The sequence below is a fragment of the Arctopsyche grandis genome, chromosome 9 (assembly GCF_051622035.1).
Source record: "Arctopsyche grandis isolate Sample6627 chromosome 9, ASM5162203v2, whole genome shotgun sequence".
Classification (NCBI taxonomy): Eukaryota; Metazoa; Arthropoda; class Insecta; order Trichoptera; family Hydropsychidae; genus Arctopsyche; species Arctopsyche grandis.
In genome coordinates, this window is record NC_135363.1 from 7166274 (window position 1) to 7182413 (window position 16140).

Below are 16140 nucleotides of genomic sequence, written 5' to 3' on the forward strand. Positions count from 1 at the left end.
GACCTGGAGTCACATACATGCATATGTACATATATCCAAATTCTGGCCAACAACACTGGACCAAAGATGTAATCCTTTATCTCTTCATATATTTTTCCAATCAACAATCATAGCTTTTGGTAAGCACACGAAACACCAAAAAAAAATGTTGCGAAAAATTGTTTAAGAACCACTGATCAATTCCAATAGTGATTGATCCAGGGATCATTTATTTATGTACATATTTCATAAAATTTCAATTGTGTTTTTATAGGAGAAATGGTCGAAAAACATACATATTTATAGCAAATACAATATAAAGTTATTCAATAATTGGAAAATGGTTTATCATTTTGATGGATTATATTATCCATATAAATAAACCCACATTGAATTTCAGCACTCAAATAATTGAGAAGCTGAGATTTGGTGCTTCGAAGATTTAAAAAAGTCCATCTAAATTATATTGAATGGAATTTCATTTCAAAATAATACGCTTTATAATGTACATATAACGTAAGTATTCCGTAATGAAATACTGTTGCTGTCCTATATTTCTTGTGATAAAATTTGACATTATATATATTTCGCCTCGTATTTGCAGGTCAAATTAATAAATTGTTCTGTCTTAAATATTTACATTATTAAATTGTCAATCTTTAAAAAATACACAACTTAGATTTCCTCAAACGAGTGTTCGTACAATTTGTCTAATTAAAATATGCATGATAAATATAAAATACGTATATAAATTAATTATTTTCAATTGCAGTGTATAAAAAACAAAAATATAATTTGTAAATGTGAATTATTGAAATTGCTTGTTGTTTTTGAAAAGCGAGTACATGACGCGTTGCAAACAGATATGTGAAGTGAAAAATGAAAGGCATAGTCAGATGATGTCAAGTGGATTCTTTTATGGGTCGCATTTTTTTTAGAATGATTTAAAAAGTTAAAAATAAAATAATATATATAGAAACGGACGCGATGTATGTGTGTATGGGGGTATGTGGGTATGTGGTGGACGTGTCGAAAAGTTTGGAAATATCAAAAAAGCAAATTTAAGATTACCAGGAGTATACGTTATTTTTTATTTTTATTACATTTTATACCCGGAAGGCCTTAAGAGGGCTGTACACCTGAAACCTTAGTTTTGTTACCGTTCCTTTCTTCGATATATATATTGAGTGTATGTATATATTGAGTGAATGCGACAATATATATCAATATATATATTGAGTGAATGCGACAGTTGCGCTTCGACCAGATAAAACGTATTTTAAATTGACAAAATCGAGGTTTCGTATTCTACTATTTTCTCCTTCAAAACTGGACCAATTTTAAAAAAAATTTCATCATCAGTATGAAAAAGATACTTTCTGTGCATCTATCGGCGTATTTTTTTTTAAATCGACCGTTAAATAAGCACGCTGGACTCGTTTCGTGGGTGTAAAAAAGAGGCGATTTTATAGATGTTTGGCGGCTCCTAGCTCATATAAAAAATAATTAATCAAAAAAATAAAACAATAGATGCACCCCAATGGTGGATATCCATGGCATATTAAAAAATAATTTCTCTAGTGCCATAATTGAGGAAGGGAGAAGTATAGTACGTTTGTATGGACAAGGCGCTGCTGTCCAGCCCTCTTAAAGGTAAACCCCAATGCGCCTTCCTGGCCAATTACAAACAATACAGCATTTTTTTTATACAAGTCGCAAATTAATGAAACATCTATGAATTGTACATAAATTTTATTGTACATTAATCATACTCAAATGGTGGTGACATAGTAGGTAGGAAGGATTTTTAGCATAGGTTAGCAATGTTATGCATAGGGATGTGGCGTGACGACACATGGAAGTGGGGTAGTGAGGACCTGGTGCTGAGCGTCTGACATGTGCTCCTGATATTGAGCGCCGAGTGACGTCAGGCCATGCGATGGGTGACGTCATCGTCAGATGTACACGCATACACGAATACATACACACACACATTGATTCATCATTTTGAACGGGTGAACGGAGCATTAATACGCGCGCGCGCCTATAAATTACCTTAAACTACATATATTTATATAACATATATCACTATATTTATATAACGTGTATCAATTCATTTTGAAGCCACCACCAAAAAACCGCAAAAATAAATGCTAAATTACATAATTCGTATGTTTGTATGTAAATATATGTATTTTCCAAAAAAGGGGAATTTTCACGGGTAGATATCTATCTCTAAATGTATTTTTTTTTCACCTGGCTGAATATTTGTTACGTATCAGATAAATTTCCCATAGTTTAGGTGGACGTGCGGAAATATATATTTATTTTTTTTATATCCTAGCGCATGCGCTCTCTCCCGGAAAATGTTGGAATAAACTGGTCGCTCGGTACCTGGCGTGTTTTCTTTTCATGAATAAATTTCATAGAAAAATCCACCGACATTTTCCACAGCCGTCTCGTTGTGTCGGCCCTGATCCCTCCTCTCTCTCCCCTTTTGCTACCCTCTATCACCTTTGCTCTCCTTTTCTCCAATTCCCGCATCCAAAAGTGAAAATAAATAGAAAAGCGTGGCAAGTGTCTAGTTACGTATGTATGTAAGACGATCGAATATGTAACAAAAGTCGTTAAGAAATAGTATTTACAATTTTTATTTAAATTAATAAACAAAATTTCCAAATTTAAGATACAGCTTCTGACCATTTATGTATGTATGTTTGTTAATTTAAAATTAATATTTATATAGGTATTTCACGTTAGCTGGTATTGTCCGGCGTTTTTCGGTCGAATGTGATGCTTCCACCTTGTCGAAAATCTATCTATTATTTAATATAATGAGATAATATACTAAATTCGACAGTTCCAAGTCGAAAATTTGAAATCCATAGCTTTGAAGTTGGATTTCAATAGCGGAAAAATATACATACAATACAAATATATTTAAAGATACATATGAGCCGTTATATTGGAAAGTGGCGGAAGTCCAATTTTTAGTTGCAAAAACACTATTTCTGTTTGACTTCATTCAAAAATTGTTATTACTTATTTTAATTTGATATGTCCAGAATTCCGGAAAAGCAGAATAAACGTATTACAGACCACCAGTATTTTTAAAAATTCTTAAACGCAAAACCTTATATTTAATGTTTTGCGAGATATTTTCGAAATGAAGAAAAGTGGAATTTTAAATATAGCATATTATGTAGGTGTTATATTCTTAAATTAGATTTTCAATTTGAGACAGATTAATTCAATTATATTTGGTAAACAAATACATGAAAATCCACATATTTTAGAAGAATACACGCAAAAGTGTGGCACGGCACGTCTAGGTAAACTCCAACTGTGATAGGCGTGTCTTCATGTCATTTTTAATTCACACGATCTTATTATTTCAACAAGTTTATCCTAAATTTCTTCAATATGGGAATCAACGCTATTGATTACAATCAAACCCAGGGGGTGAGTTTTGGGTAGGATTGCGACGGTATAGACTAGGCTTGCCAACGTTTTTTCATGTGCAAGACTATCTGTGTGTCCGTACCTTAATTCGCTCACATGCATGCGCATATACATGTGTAAATGCCTGTTCATGTAATTTTACAAGGTTTTATTAGTGTCATTTTGGTCAAAGCACCCAATTTAAATATATAATTCATGTATATTGCGAGTCGTTTCTAAAAATTTACGTCGACTTGTTGAAATATCAACAAATACTAGGCAATATATGTACAAGTTTATTTAAAATTATTTTTTGATACGATTCATACATGATTAGAAATGAGGACACATATAAATCGACTTTTATACAAATTTATTATACAAAACGATTAAATTTAAGATTTACAATTCATCTTTAACATCTATAAGTACACCGTCTGTCGCTCTGGGCAAGTAGTGTTCATACATGGCGTCCCAGAAATTTACACTTCTAAATTGGGGACTGATAGCCATCGTCATGTTTTGATCAATGTCCAAAAAGTCCTGCCAATGCTGTTTCACCGGTTCCCATTTCAGTCCTTCGAGGATATTATCGTCTTCGGGTGTGGGATCGCTGGAAAAATTCAATTCGGAACGTTAAATATTGGGTTTGCGAATTAATTTAAACGGGCTTTGAAAGTTTCAGCGGATTTTTACCGTCATAATAATGTATTTGCTCGAAGTAACCGAAGCTGAAACTCCGAAGATGGCTTAAGGGGGGTTTTAATAAGTTATTTCGGTCGAGGTTTATTTTACTACTAACACTATTAAATGGGCACCTTCAGACTAGAGGTTTTACGTTTTAAAACTTGTAATACACTGAAATGTGAAAATTTACATTTACAATCCTTTGTCTTCTAACTAACCGAAGTGGTATACATATAAGCTAGATTTCAAGCACTGGCTTTTCAAATTTTGAGAAAATATATACAATTCAGTAAACAGCAGCATATATCAGTAGTTAGCGTGTAATGCTTTCAACTTAGTGGTCATGGGTTCAATTCCTAGCTCGGTTCTGCTGGCCAGCCCTTGAATATGTGACAACAAGTCGATCGTTTCCCATCAAAGTTGGCCAATTTATCTAATTTTAATGAAACGGTTCCAACAAATTGGCAACCTTGCCCTATTTCTTGCGAATTTCGAGTTATCAGTATCTCAATTTGATGATACATATATAAAATGCTGCAAAAATATTTGCTAAATTTATCCATAGATGTCTCTATGATGCTCAGTAAAATTGCTCTATAATTTTTTTATCGATGTTTATATCTATGTAATTGGCCAGAAAGGCGCATTGGGATCTGTTAGGCCTTCCTGATATATATATATATATATATATATATATATATATATATATATATATATATATATATATATATATATATATATATATATATATATATATATGTATAAAATTCATATTACATTCATATGGTTTGATTTAGCTTGCAACATGTGTGTGTGTGTGTGTGTGTGTGTGTGTGTATAAGTATCAAATCTTCTATCCGATTTTGGACACACTTATACAAAGCCAACTTTCTATAAATTTTGTATATATACAGTTTTATAATGACAGTGAAATATTCTATCAAAATTATATTAGATTAAATTCAAAAAGGCAATTTTGTAAAACCATGTACATATGTAGCTTAAAAAGTGATGTTTTTATAGTAGCTTTGGAAACTCGTTTTATATGTAGTCAAGCAATTTTGAATCACTTTATGAAGAGGACAATGGAATATTTTTCAAGTATACTCCACATATTCTAATATCGAATAATTTCAATGTGAATTTGACCTTACCCAGTTCTGGCAAAGTTGGTCCACATCCTGACCATTCTCTTGATCATCTTCAAATCCATCGGTTGTTCATCTGCCTCATGCAACTTTTTGTATTTCTTCGACATTTTTTCGCACTTGAACAAATAGCATATTTCATCCATCTCTGAAGCACCTGCTACCTTGATGTCTTCTTCATTTTTGAAAAGTGGCTTGATAGCCTGGGCTTTGAAATAATTCAAACCGCCATCGTAGGAGAATCGATAGTAGTATATAGGAGCTTTAGATAGTTCCACATACTTTCTTACAGCGAGGTCTATCGGATACACAGTCAAATCCGAAGTGAATGTTAAAAATTCATCCAGAGAGTTTTCCGTCTCGTCTTCTAGAGATCCATTAGTGAAATAGAAGTGCTTCAACCTGTATCCTACCTCGAAGTAAAAGTTCGACTTGAACTTTGTGTACAGACCGCGCAGCGGAAACAGGTACTGGAATCTTTTAGTAATCAGTCTCAAGAAGTGTTCCCTTCTTTTAACGTAATACTGAGCATGATAGATAGCCTCTTGAGAGTTGAAACCCATCATTATAGACACATCTGGATTGGGCAATTCACCACTTGAAAAAACATCTTCGGGAAGCTTTGGAACTACGGCTTCTTTGCTGTTTTTGTCAACACTCGGAGAAAACGGCAATACTCCTATTTGCTTTTGCAAAGTTTCATCAACGTCTATAGTTCTAGATACATTCCCAGCTAAACTTAAGGCATCTGCGTTCATCAAACTCTTCAAAATGTGTTGGGATTTAGTAGACGTTTCTTTGAAGAGTTTCGCTAGTGTCGAAGCTCTATTTTTAGGACCCCAATCTAAATACGATCCAATGAGAGAAACACCGCTTTGACAAATGGCTCTGCTGAATAAGCCTTTAGTGATTGGAGAAAGTACTAAAAGATCAGTGGCTGCAGCTCCGGCTCCGTTTCCGAATACCGTAACCTTTTTCGGATCACCTCCGAGTATTTCCACGTTCTTTTGCACCCATTTCAAAGCTAAAATGATGTCTTTCAATCCCATATTTCCGGAAACGGTATCGTCTTCCAAGTCTAAAAACCCGAGCACACCCAGTCTATAATTCACAGTGACAACGACGACATTTTCGTCCATGAAATAGTCCGGATTGTAAAATTCTGTATTGCCAGAACCGTGACGGAAGAATCCGCCGTGTATCCAAAACATCACAGGCATAGCTTCTTCAGATTCTTGCAGTTCTTTTTTGAGCTTTGGAGTGTATACGTTTAAGTATAGGCAGTCTTCTTCTCCTCGAGGCACTTCGTCGACCATGTCGTTTAATTGTGGACACATCGATCCATGCTCGGTTGCATCCAAAATGCCTTCCCATCCTTGGTTTGGCTTCGGTGGCTAAAAATATAATTGAAATTCAAAAAAGTAGAATAACAGTTTGAGAGCCTCGCGTCGGGTCCCCGGTATTCAGTGCAATACGAATACGTCGGAATGCGAATTACATTCTCGACGTATGAAAAGTTCCAGCTCCTCAGAAAATATTCCCGAGTTCAACCAAAAGCTCTTTCAAGTTTATAATATCTAAACTATTCAGGGGAATAATTGCATTAAGTTTATTTTCAAATAATTGACTTAAACTTAAAGAGAAACTTTCAAGATTGTTTGCATAATTCTGTGAGGTTATCAAAATACATTTGATACTAAACGAGCATCGATAAAGATATAGTATATCGTAATGATAACGATATGTCAATATTAACAACTCGGGAACATCGATGTTAGTAATCTATTAAAATAAGCATTTGTAATAATTTGTCAATCAACTTTTGTTCAAAAACAATATTTTTGTTATCTTTAAGAACTAATTCAAATTCTCCTCTATGTAAAATATTAAATCACGATAGAAATATAAGCAAAACAGCGAGAAACGTAATCCATAAGGGGCGATGAAACGGTTTTCATTCTTTACTAAAAAAATATATTTTGAATTTATGAGTTTTTATATCGCTATAATATGTAATTTTTACTTTATTTGTTTTGTTATAATATACTAGTGGTTTTACCCGGCTTCATATAAAAAACATAGACATATAACATTACTGTCTCTTTCGAAATTATATGTATACCAGAATCCGGCGCCTGTGCCCCTAGAGCCTTCGCCCCCTAGGGATTCGCTCCCAGGGACTTCGAATCCTTGGAATCGAAAAGAATCGAATCGGCGCCTATGAATCGAAAAAAAAAATCGAACGTGTCTTCTACGAAAGAACCAACCAACCAACCAATGTTACATACAAAGTTTTTTTCGAAATTATATATTAGATGCTACATTAAGAGTGGTTCTAACTATGAAGAAAATTGATTTCTTTAAAGTTTTCAATGGGTTTTTTAGTCAAAGTTTAATTTTATTCCTTTACGGATGAATGCATGTAGCATATATGTATGTACATACAAAATAGCTATGATTGTATTTTAAAACTAAAAGAGCACTGTTTCACAAATTTAGGGTTGAGGTAATAATTAATTTTTGGACAAAGTGGTAATTATTTTCGAATACCTATGTACATACAAATATATATGAAACGCTATACAAATGTCCACGTGTTTAACGTGTAATATATAATTACACAAAATATATCTTCAGCAGATAATAACGGAAAGAATTCGTATCGGATTAATAATAGGTAACCTTCAAATACGTATCCTTTGAAAGGGCTTCCTTTGAAGCCGGGAAATTTCATAATGGGAAATCCCCAGCCGGCTTACGTTGGACATTACAAAGCTCACTACAAGTATTTCACTGTACATCTTCACAAAACGCGACAAATGCTCGAAGCTGCAGACTTCGATTACTTAAATACAATGTCAAACAAATCAAAAATAATTCATTTCAGTATTCATGCAATCGATTTTACCCTCAGGTGATGCATTTCAAGAGAAAACGTCAATATTTTCTTAGATTAGACCGTCTCATAGAAGGTTTATAGATGGTGTAATCTTGTTTGAAGTCATAGCAATCGAAAGATCTGCCTCATAGTTATCATTTGGCAAGGAGCAGAACGACTAAAGCGTCCTTTAATACAACATTCGTCATTTCGAGGGTATTGACGTAAAGTGTACACGCATAAGTAGTAACGAGACAAAATTGAAGTTTGCGTTTAGAATATATTTAATCTACGTATCTCAAAATTTGTTAAAAATGCTCGAATTTACCAACAAGTATGTATATATTAATAAAGCTGCTATATTTGATAGTGGCCTAACTCCACTTTTCTTCATTTCGAGAAATGTCTCTTCGAGATTCTGGACATAAGAAGTGATAACAATATGTGAATTAAGTTTAACATACAAAGTATTTTTGGAATTAAATATTGGACTTCCGCCACTTTCAAATATAACGGATCAATTATAGGTAGACAATTATTTGTATAAAAAGAAAGAAGGTAATAGCTAGTAAAGCTAGTACAACATATGTACATATTTGCTGATATATTTATACAAAAATAAGTAGTACGAAAGTGATGAGCCAAAAATGAAAATTAACACTCTCTAAATATGTAAGTTTTCAACTGGTTACTTTATACTTTAAATAGTTACATTCACTTAATAGTTCATTGTTATGATTGAGGAATTTACTTGAATTTTATCAAAAATGACCAATAAAATACTATTGAAGCAATGACAGTTCTATCTATCCATGTAATGGACACATATAAATTTCAGTGTTAATACATTTTCCTTTTCTCAAAAGCGGTTAATAAACTACAACCAAAGTAATGATAGTTCTAGCTATTCTATATACACTTGGTGGTACGCAAAAAAATCAGTAATGGCGGACATTCGGGATTGAATGATTTATAATCATAAAAATAGAACTATTTTTTATATAATTAATAAACATTATCTTAATTACTCATAGTCGACGTCAATATGTAGTCGATGATCGAAAATCCGACATATATGTATGTAGTATAATATTTGCATGGTAAGGAATTTGAAGACAGGGTAAACGCAATGGATCCGTTTTGCCAAGAAATGTACAAATAGTCAATAATTCGTCGATACTGTATCTACAAATAGCCAATAATTCGTCGATACTATATGTACAAATAGCCACATGCATGATAAAATGCTCAAAGTTTAATATATTTATCTACCATTTCATCATACTTCTATTACTGATAAATGTTTTTTAATTAAAACACAAAATTACAAAATAGATATAATACATTTTCTTTTCTTAGTTAAATCTCCTTATAAAATAAACTTAATGAGATCCTTGTGCTTGTTTCGAGGAACATTGTTTTATAAAATTCGATTCAAATGATGCGAGATATACCCCTAAGATAAATCCGCAATTAATAATTGTGACTTTGCAAATAACTTTTTTTTCACAAAATTTCATAAAAAAAGAGATCCATTGCGTCTACCCTATCTTCAAATTCCTTACAATGCAAATACTATTTACGTAATTACACTTGCAATAGCAAATTTCATGAAATACATTCATTTTTATATGGTGCTACAATTTAGTATGATGTACTACCAAGTGGTATGCGAGTCAAAAAAGGCTGGGAACCGCTGATGTAGTGGATTGAAAAGATATATTGTAGTCTGCAACTTTGACTCAAAAGGATAAGACGATAGAAAAAGTAGAATAGAGAGGGGAGATAGATACGTATACATAGTTACGAAATATCTCAGGGGGCTTTTAACGAGGGCTTAACGAGAAGTCAACGTGAATTAGAGAAGATCCTTAAAATGTAACGGACAATTTTCTTCAATGAGAGGATTTGAAATCGAACTAGATGGAACCATTGTCCCCAAAATGTCCGAGAAAAATACCAGTAGTTTTATATATGTAAATATGAGACTTCTAATTTAAGCTGAGCATTGGGACTTCAATCGTTTGTAGTTGAACCCGAACCACTTGCACTGATATTGTAACAATATTATATATACACGATTAGATACCTGAAATCTTAACCCCTTAACGGGTGGAACGGCGTATGGTATTCCCTTGAAAGCGAGATATTCGATATCCGAAGACACCGATGTGACGAGGCTTCCCTTGAGCCGACCCTGGTGGATTCTGACGGTCTCATCTCGACCCGAGGCACTCCCGAAGATGAGGAAGAGGAGAAAGATCAGACCAGATGAAAATAGTCGACAAGATTGCGTCTCCGTGGGCTCCATGACGCCGAGTGACACCCAGTACTTCCTATCTCGAATGCTACGCCTGCATGCACCAATGAATGTTGGACACTTAACGGTACAAAGTCGTATCTTATCTGAGTTTACGTTTTGAGTAAATCCGATTCCGAAACGCTTTGTTTTTATCTGTTAAGATTTCGCGTATCGGTGGCAGCCACGTTTACGATAAGAGTTCGAATTTATATCGGTAATCATCTAGGGATTTCCTTAATAGCTTCATATTTGTGGTTTAGCTACAAAATTAATTATTTTACATAGATATATACATACCAAGAAGGCTTGACAGGAAGACCCCAATGCGGGAAGACTACCTAGACAATTAATTACAAGCAATGCAGCATTTTATTATTACATAAATCACTGTATTTCGAGAAGCTGAAGAACACGAAATAACAATTAATTAATTAATTAATTAAATAATTAATCCATTGAGACATCTATGGATTTATGTAGACTTGTACATATTTTTTTGCAAATTGTACAAACATTAAATACAGAAGATTTGTGACAGCAGGTAGGATGATTTTTTTTGCCAATTTTGAGGAACCGTTTCAACAATGATCAGATAAAATTGGCAAACTCTTAGAAAATATCAACTTGAGCTGGCTCGGTATAAATCCAGCAACGGTCGCCAGGTTCAATACCGTGAGCTAACCGCGATTGAAAAGATTTTATTCCGAGTATAATCTTTAATGCTGCTGGTCAGACTTGGATATTCGTGACTCCAAGTCGATCGTTTCCTACCAGAGTTTGCCAATTTATCTGATTTCATTGTTGAAACGGTTCCTCCATCAAATTCGCAAATACTATCCTAACCGCCATCACAAATATCTGAATTTGATTTATGTACAATTATATAAAAAATTATGTATAAGTCTCAATCCATAGACGTCTCTATGGATTGATTAATTGTTAATTTGATGTTCTGCAGTCTCTCAAAATACATCGATTTATGTAGTAAAAAATGCTGCAATATTTGTAATTAATTGTCTAGGAAGGTGCATTGGAGGTTTATCTGTTAGGCTTTCCTGGTATATATCAATGTAAATATAAAAATAAAAATAAAACTTGTGGTTTAGCTACAAATGGGTGTAAACATATGTATGTACATACATATACATATCTACGATATGAAATTGCATATTTGTTTGTTCGTTTTTTGTATGTTCTAAAGCTACAGTTTTTAATTTAGAACTATCAAATGAAACGTACTAATGGTATTCTAAGTTAGATCGTTGACGGCTTTTGTCAAGGATCGGACACCGGAGAAAGTTTCTGGAAAAGTTTCATTTTTCATTAACCTTTTTCCAACTTTCGCCCATCCAAGCTACGCTGGACAGTTCGTTAATGTACATATGTATATATGTATATATATGTATATACTTTTGGTCGTAGTTAATTACAGTGTACTCAGGATTACTCAGATGCGGATTATCCGTGCTTGAAATATAATGTATATGAATTCTTAATAATTGAGTGGATTTGGAGCACGTTGGAGCATTGGTAAGATACGTACATTCTGTTATTTATTTAATTACTTTTTGCATTGAATTATAAAACATTACAAACATGCAAAAGTTTTAGATCTACCCTGCAAAAATGCAGAAGATCTACGTTACAAATAAGCGCAAGTAAAACGAAAAAATAACGAAAGTGTTTGAAAATGTCATCATACAAAGATTTACATTCAGATTTAGAAAAGCAAAAAGTCTAGATCATTTAAGGGGTCTGAAAAATATATCTTCCCGTTGATTATTATAACCAAAAAAAAGCATGGATGTATGTACATATGCGTAGAGACATCGTCGAAGAGAAGCGGGAAAACATCGAAGAGTGGTTTTATCGCAATTTAAATGATCCGGGATTTTAATACCTGAGTGTCTTGTCATTTCAACAATAGAAATGATATTAAAAGTTGAGAGTTCGAATTATCCGTGTTTTTCATTTGTCCGGTCTCGTACTCCCCAGCACTAGCCCGGATAATCGAGAGTACAATGTATGTATATTGAAGTGGTGTTTTTTATGAAAAAATTGTATTGCTTATGGTTATCCAGAGTATTGTATAATAAATTATGAAAGTTTCTTAGTTTTTCAAGGATGCTGAAGAAACTAGCAAATTACTCGTGTCTCAACATCATTCAAGTCTAAATTATTGGAGATTAAGCCCTATGTAATTTTTGGTATACTAAATCAATTTCTTCGACCTCAGCATCGTGTTATTATAATATTATTTATGTACACTATATCGTACTTAAATACTTTGATATATTCTTGAGTATAAGACGAGCTTAATGGTCGTTCAATTTGAATAAATCCAATTTCGATAACCATAGCTTAATCGAAATTGGAAACTCAAAGCTAGAGAGCTCTACATATGTATGAATACATATATGTATACATATTTTCATATATCAATTATTAATATGTAGATATGTCTGTATTTCTAGAAAAAAATCAAATATTGGAAATAAGCATTTGCATTTCATATTATTTTTTTAAAGCAAAACAGTAGACTTTGGAGAAGGTTTTGAAGGACTGAAGGGCATTGCTACTTCTAGAAAGTCTTTCATAATTGAAAGGTCTTATGCAGGGCCAACGAGAGGGGGGAGGCATCTGGGGTAAAGTTCCAGTGCCCGGACTACTCAAGGGGCCCCATGTCAGAAATCGTACCTATTAATCATTACCTTTCTTATTCAATTATTTAAAAAATAGCAACCAACATATATGAATTTTTATAATAGTTCTGAGAGACCTTTCGAATATTAAAAATATGTCTATAAGTTTTGTTTTTAAATTTGTCATAGTTCCCGAAATTATTTTTTCCCAGGGCCCGGGATTTCTCTCGGCGAACCTGGTCTTATGTAACATTTAGGAAATTTTCTCTTTTAATTTTCCCCGTAACCTTTTGTTTTATAATCAGCAACATAGCTCAGTGGTAACCGTATAATCAACTAAGTCTGGGTCATGGGTTGAATTTGCGATCCGTTGTTGCTGGTCGATCGTTTCCAATTTATTTTATTTCATTGTTGAAACGGTTTCACACCAAATAGGCAACCTACCCTCATTTGCCGCCATTATTTGAATATAATTTCAAATTTATAATAGTAATGTTATAAATTTATATATATACTACATATGTACAAACAATACCCATAATTACACCATGGTAAATATATATTTTTTAATATATACAACAAACAAGGTCATTGTAGCCATAGCTGTAATTCTTAGCCAATTTTAGTTCATTTAGTACATCATCATGTCAAAAAATCAAGAATTGTAAATAGATTTTTGACCTCTTTTTCTATTATGCTGTACATTAATATTACAATAATATATGTAATACTATAATTACGAACAAAAATAAATGTAAAATAGATAATGATCATTTTAGAAAGCTCTCACATTTTTTTTTTGCAATTTTGCATAGTTTATAAATCAAACAATTAAATACGAGACATGATAGATTGGTGCATCAGAGGTGATGCAAAGTAGGGTAAGCACTCGTGATTCTGCAGAACTATTCGTATTTATATTGTATATGTTTTTGATAAAATAGCGAGCGATCAACGAGCCGATTTTCAAAGGCCGCTCAAAAACAATGCTCCAAATCTAAATATTGATTTAGTTCGACAAAACAAGTTGAACAAACGAAACTTTTGTCCCGCCGCTTCGCATTGAATTATTTGGTCGAACGAGAAAAATGGCGTCGATTCGCTATGCGGCCATAATTGAATTATTCTAGCTGGAAGATCAAGCAAACTTCGTTCCATTTGATGGAGAGCTTTGTTTTCGGATAAATACGAGTGATATTCTAAACTTGGAGCTCGGCTCTATACAAAACTTAAAAGAAAAAAAAAAGAGATTATATAATATAAGTCGATATAATTTTCAAGCTTTTTGAATTTAATTTCATATATTTTTGAGAGATGTTTTGAGATGAGAATTTAAACAGAAAGGTCGAATGGAGGGCGTATAGTATAGACAGCTTCGACACACAGAGCTGTGTTGAATGGGGCCAATAAATCTTCTACTCGGTAGACTTATTTGCCGGGGACAATAATTGCCAGGTTTGTACAGGTGTTTAGTATTACAAGTACAGGTGTTGTTATTGGTAGTTTATGTATGTATGTACGTGTTTATTGACCGTCGTCACTGAGACATTACCTTGTCCGTTTTTGCGTTTGATTTAAACGACTTTTGGCAATAAATTACATTACGACTGCCATTATATTATACATAGATACGTCTCTTCATTGTTTTGTCTACCTTTTCTGTTTCGAGGAATTTTTCTATCTCGGCAAAAGGACGAAAGTTTGATTACGTTGCGGCTTGTGAGTGAGCGCGTTCCGAAGAACGTTTTCGAAATAGTGATTAGAAAAAAAAGAAAGGTAAAGGAAAAGGGTAGATGTGAGCTCGATGTACAAAGGTTAGTTTGCTGATAAAGTTTTACATTCCAAAGTAGTGTTTCAGAACGTGCTCGTTTCAAAGGAGTTCTTTCTGTTTTTTGATTGAAATATTTCCAACGATCAATGGCGGCTATAGAAAATTTTCTTTAAAGTTAAAAAGTCAATAGGAACTATTATACAATGCATTCGAGTAGTTCAGAAAGCACCTATGTATTGTGTGTATAGAAGAATATCTGGCCAGTAAACGACCTAATGGAATTTTCTGATCTAATTGAATGCTCTTCAGATTTTGAATACACCAAAATATTATATAATATACCTATGTAACTTACAGCTTTAATCAGCGTCGTTCAAATATATGAGTATAATGACACCTTGCTTATTCTGTATAAAATTGGTTGATTTCATCATGGGTTATTCCCACTTAAATTATATTAATGTGTACATATAAATAAAGTGGATTAAATGTTAGGGTAGGGTTTGAGGAGTCAACATTTGAGCTGTTCAATGAGAAAATGCACTTTGATTTGAAAATTTTTAGTAGTTGTTCCGTCATGAAATTATGTATGATGAATCTTTCAAAACTCTGTTATAATATTTAACAGTATCAAAGAAATTGGCAATTGATAACATATTTATTGACTCGACAAACCCAACTCTGACTTTTGTCCCATTTTTCTATTCAAAATCATAATAAATCTTTCGATATTCATACACAATGATGTTAGATATGTACCCATGTATTATATTCAAGATTTCAGACAGAATCAATTCAACAATATTACTCGTAGTTCAGATAAAAACAGCTAACATGTATGGGTATATTGTGTTTTTACATGTTAATGCCATTTATTACATGCTGTTCTTAAACCTTGTACTATTGGACAATATCAGGCCTGATTATAGAACTGTCATTTGCTAAATGGAGTCCATTATTTCAATAATATATGTATAATGTATGTAGATATATTTATTACAGGCATTCAAAAAGACAAGAAGCAAAGATTATAACAAAGCTTTGGATTGGGCTCAAATAACACTGAGCAAGAAAAAATCACAATTTTTACTTACCGGAGACTAATCTATATTTACTAAATTTGATCCACTGAATTCGAATATGACAATGATTTTTGTTGGTTTATGTGATATGAGCGTTTAAAAAATGCGCAATTATTACAGAGTTTTGGCTTTTGCAGTCGTTTACTTAAAATTTAGTATTGCTCAAGTGAATGATTGTACAATAAATAAACGAATGATTTGCTTTGAAAT

General features: G+C 33.0%; 2 protein-coding genes and 1 long non-coding RNA gene across 6 annotated transcripts in view; 1 reads left to right on the forward strand and 2 right to left on the reverse strand.

Moving 5' to 3' along the window:
- The window catches only part of Ptp36E (protein tyrosine phosphatase 36E), a 305940-nt gene that overhangs the window by 104287 nt on the left and 185513 nt on the right, over positions 1–16140 (reverse strand). The window lies entirely within an intron of this gene.
- LOC143917161 (uncharacterized) overlaps positions 1–16140 on the forward strand; it is a 198709-nt gene that overhangs the window by 89449 nt on the left and 93120 nt on the right. The window contains exon 3 of the long non-coding RNA XR_013261049.1: positions 11113–11244. This is a non-coding gene — a long non-coding RNA (uncharacterized LOC143917161). The remainder of the gene's footprint in view (positions 1–11112; positions 11245–16140) is intronic.
- LOC143917154 (esterase E4-like) lies at positions 3774–10552 on the reverse strand. The gene is made up of 3 exons (XM_077438569.1): positions 10223–10552; positions 5262–6649; positions 3774–4033 (listed from the first exon to the last, which is right to left on the reverse strand). Exons 1-3 carry the CDS (start codon positions 10442–10444, stop codon positions 3823–3825), a joined length of 1821 nt encoding a protein of 606 aa, XP_077294695.1. The 5' UTR covers positions 10445–10552; the 3' UTR covers positions 3774–3822.

Bases quoted from the DNA above. Each gene is read 5' to 3' on its own strand.
- LOC143917154 (XM_077438569.1), bottom strand. From the start codon at position 10,444: ATGGAGCCCACGGAGACGCAATCTTGTCGACTATTTTCATCTGGTCTG. The intron at 6,650-10,222 runs GTATCTAATCGT...TTATATTTTTAG, and splicing joins TTAAGGGGTTAAGATTTCAG to CCACCGAAGCCAAACCAAGG. The intron at 4,034-5,261 runs GTAAGGTCAAAT...GAATTTTTCCAG, and splicing joins ACCAACTTTGCCAGAACTGG to CGATCCCACACCCGAAGACG.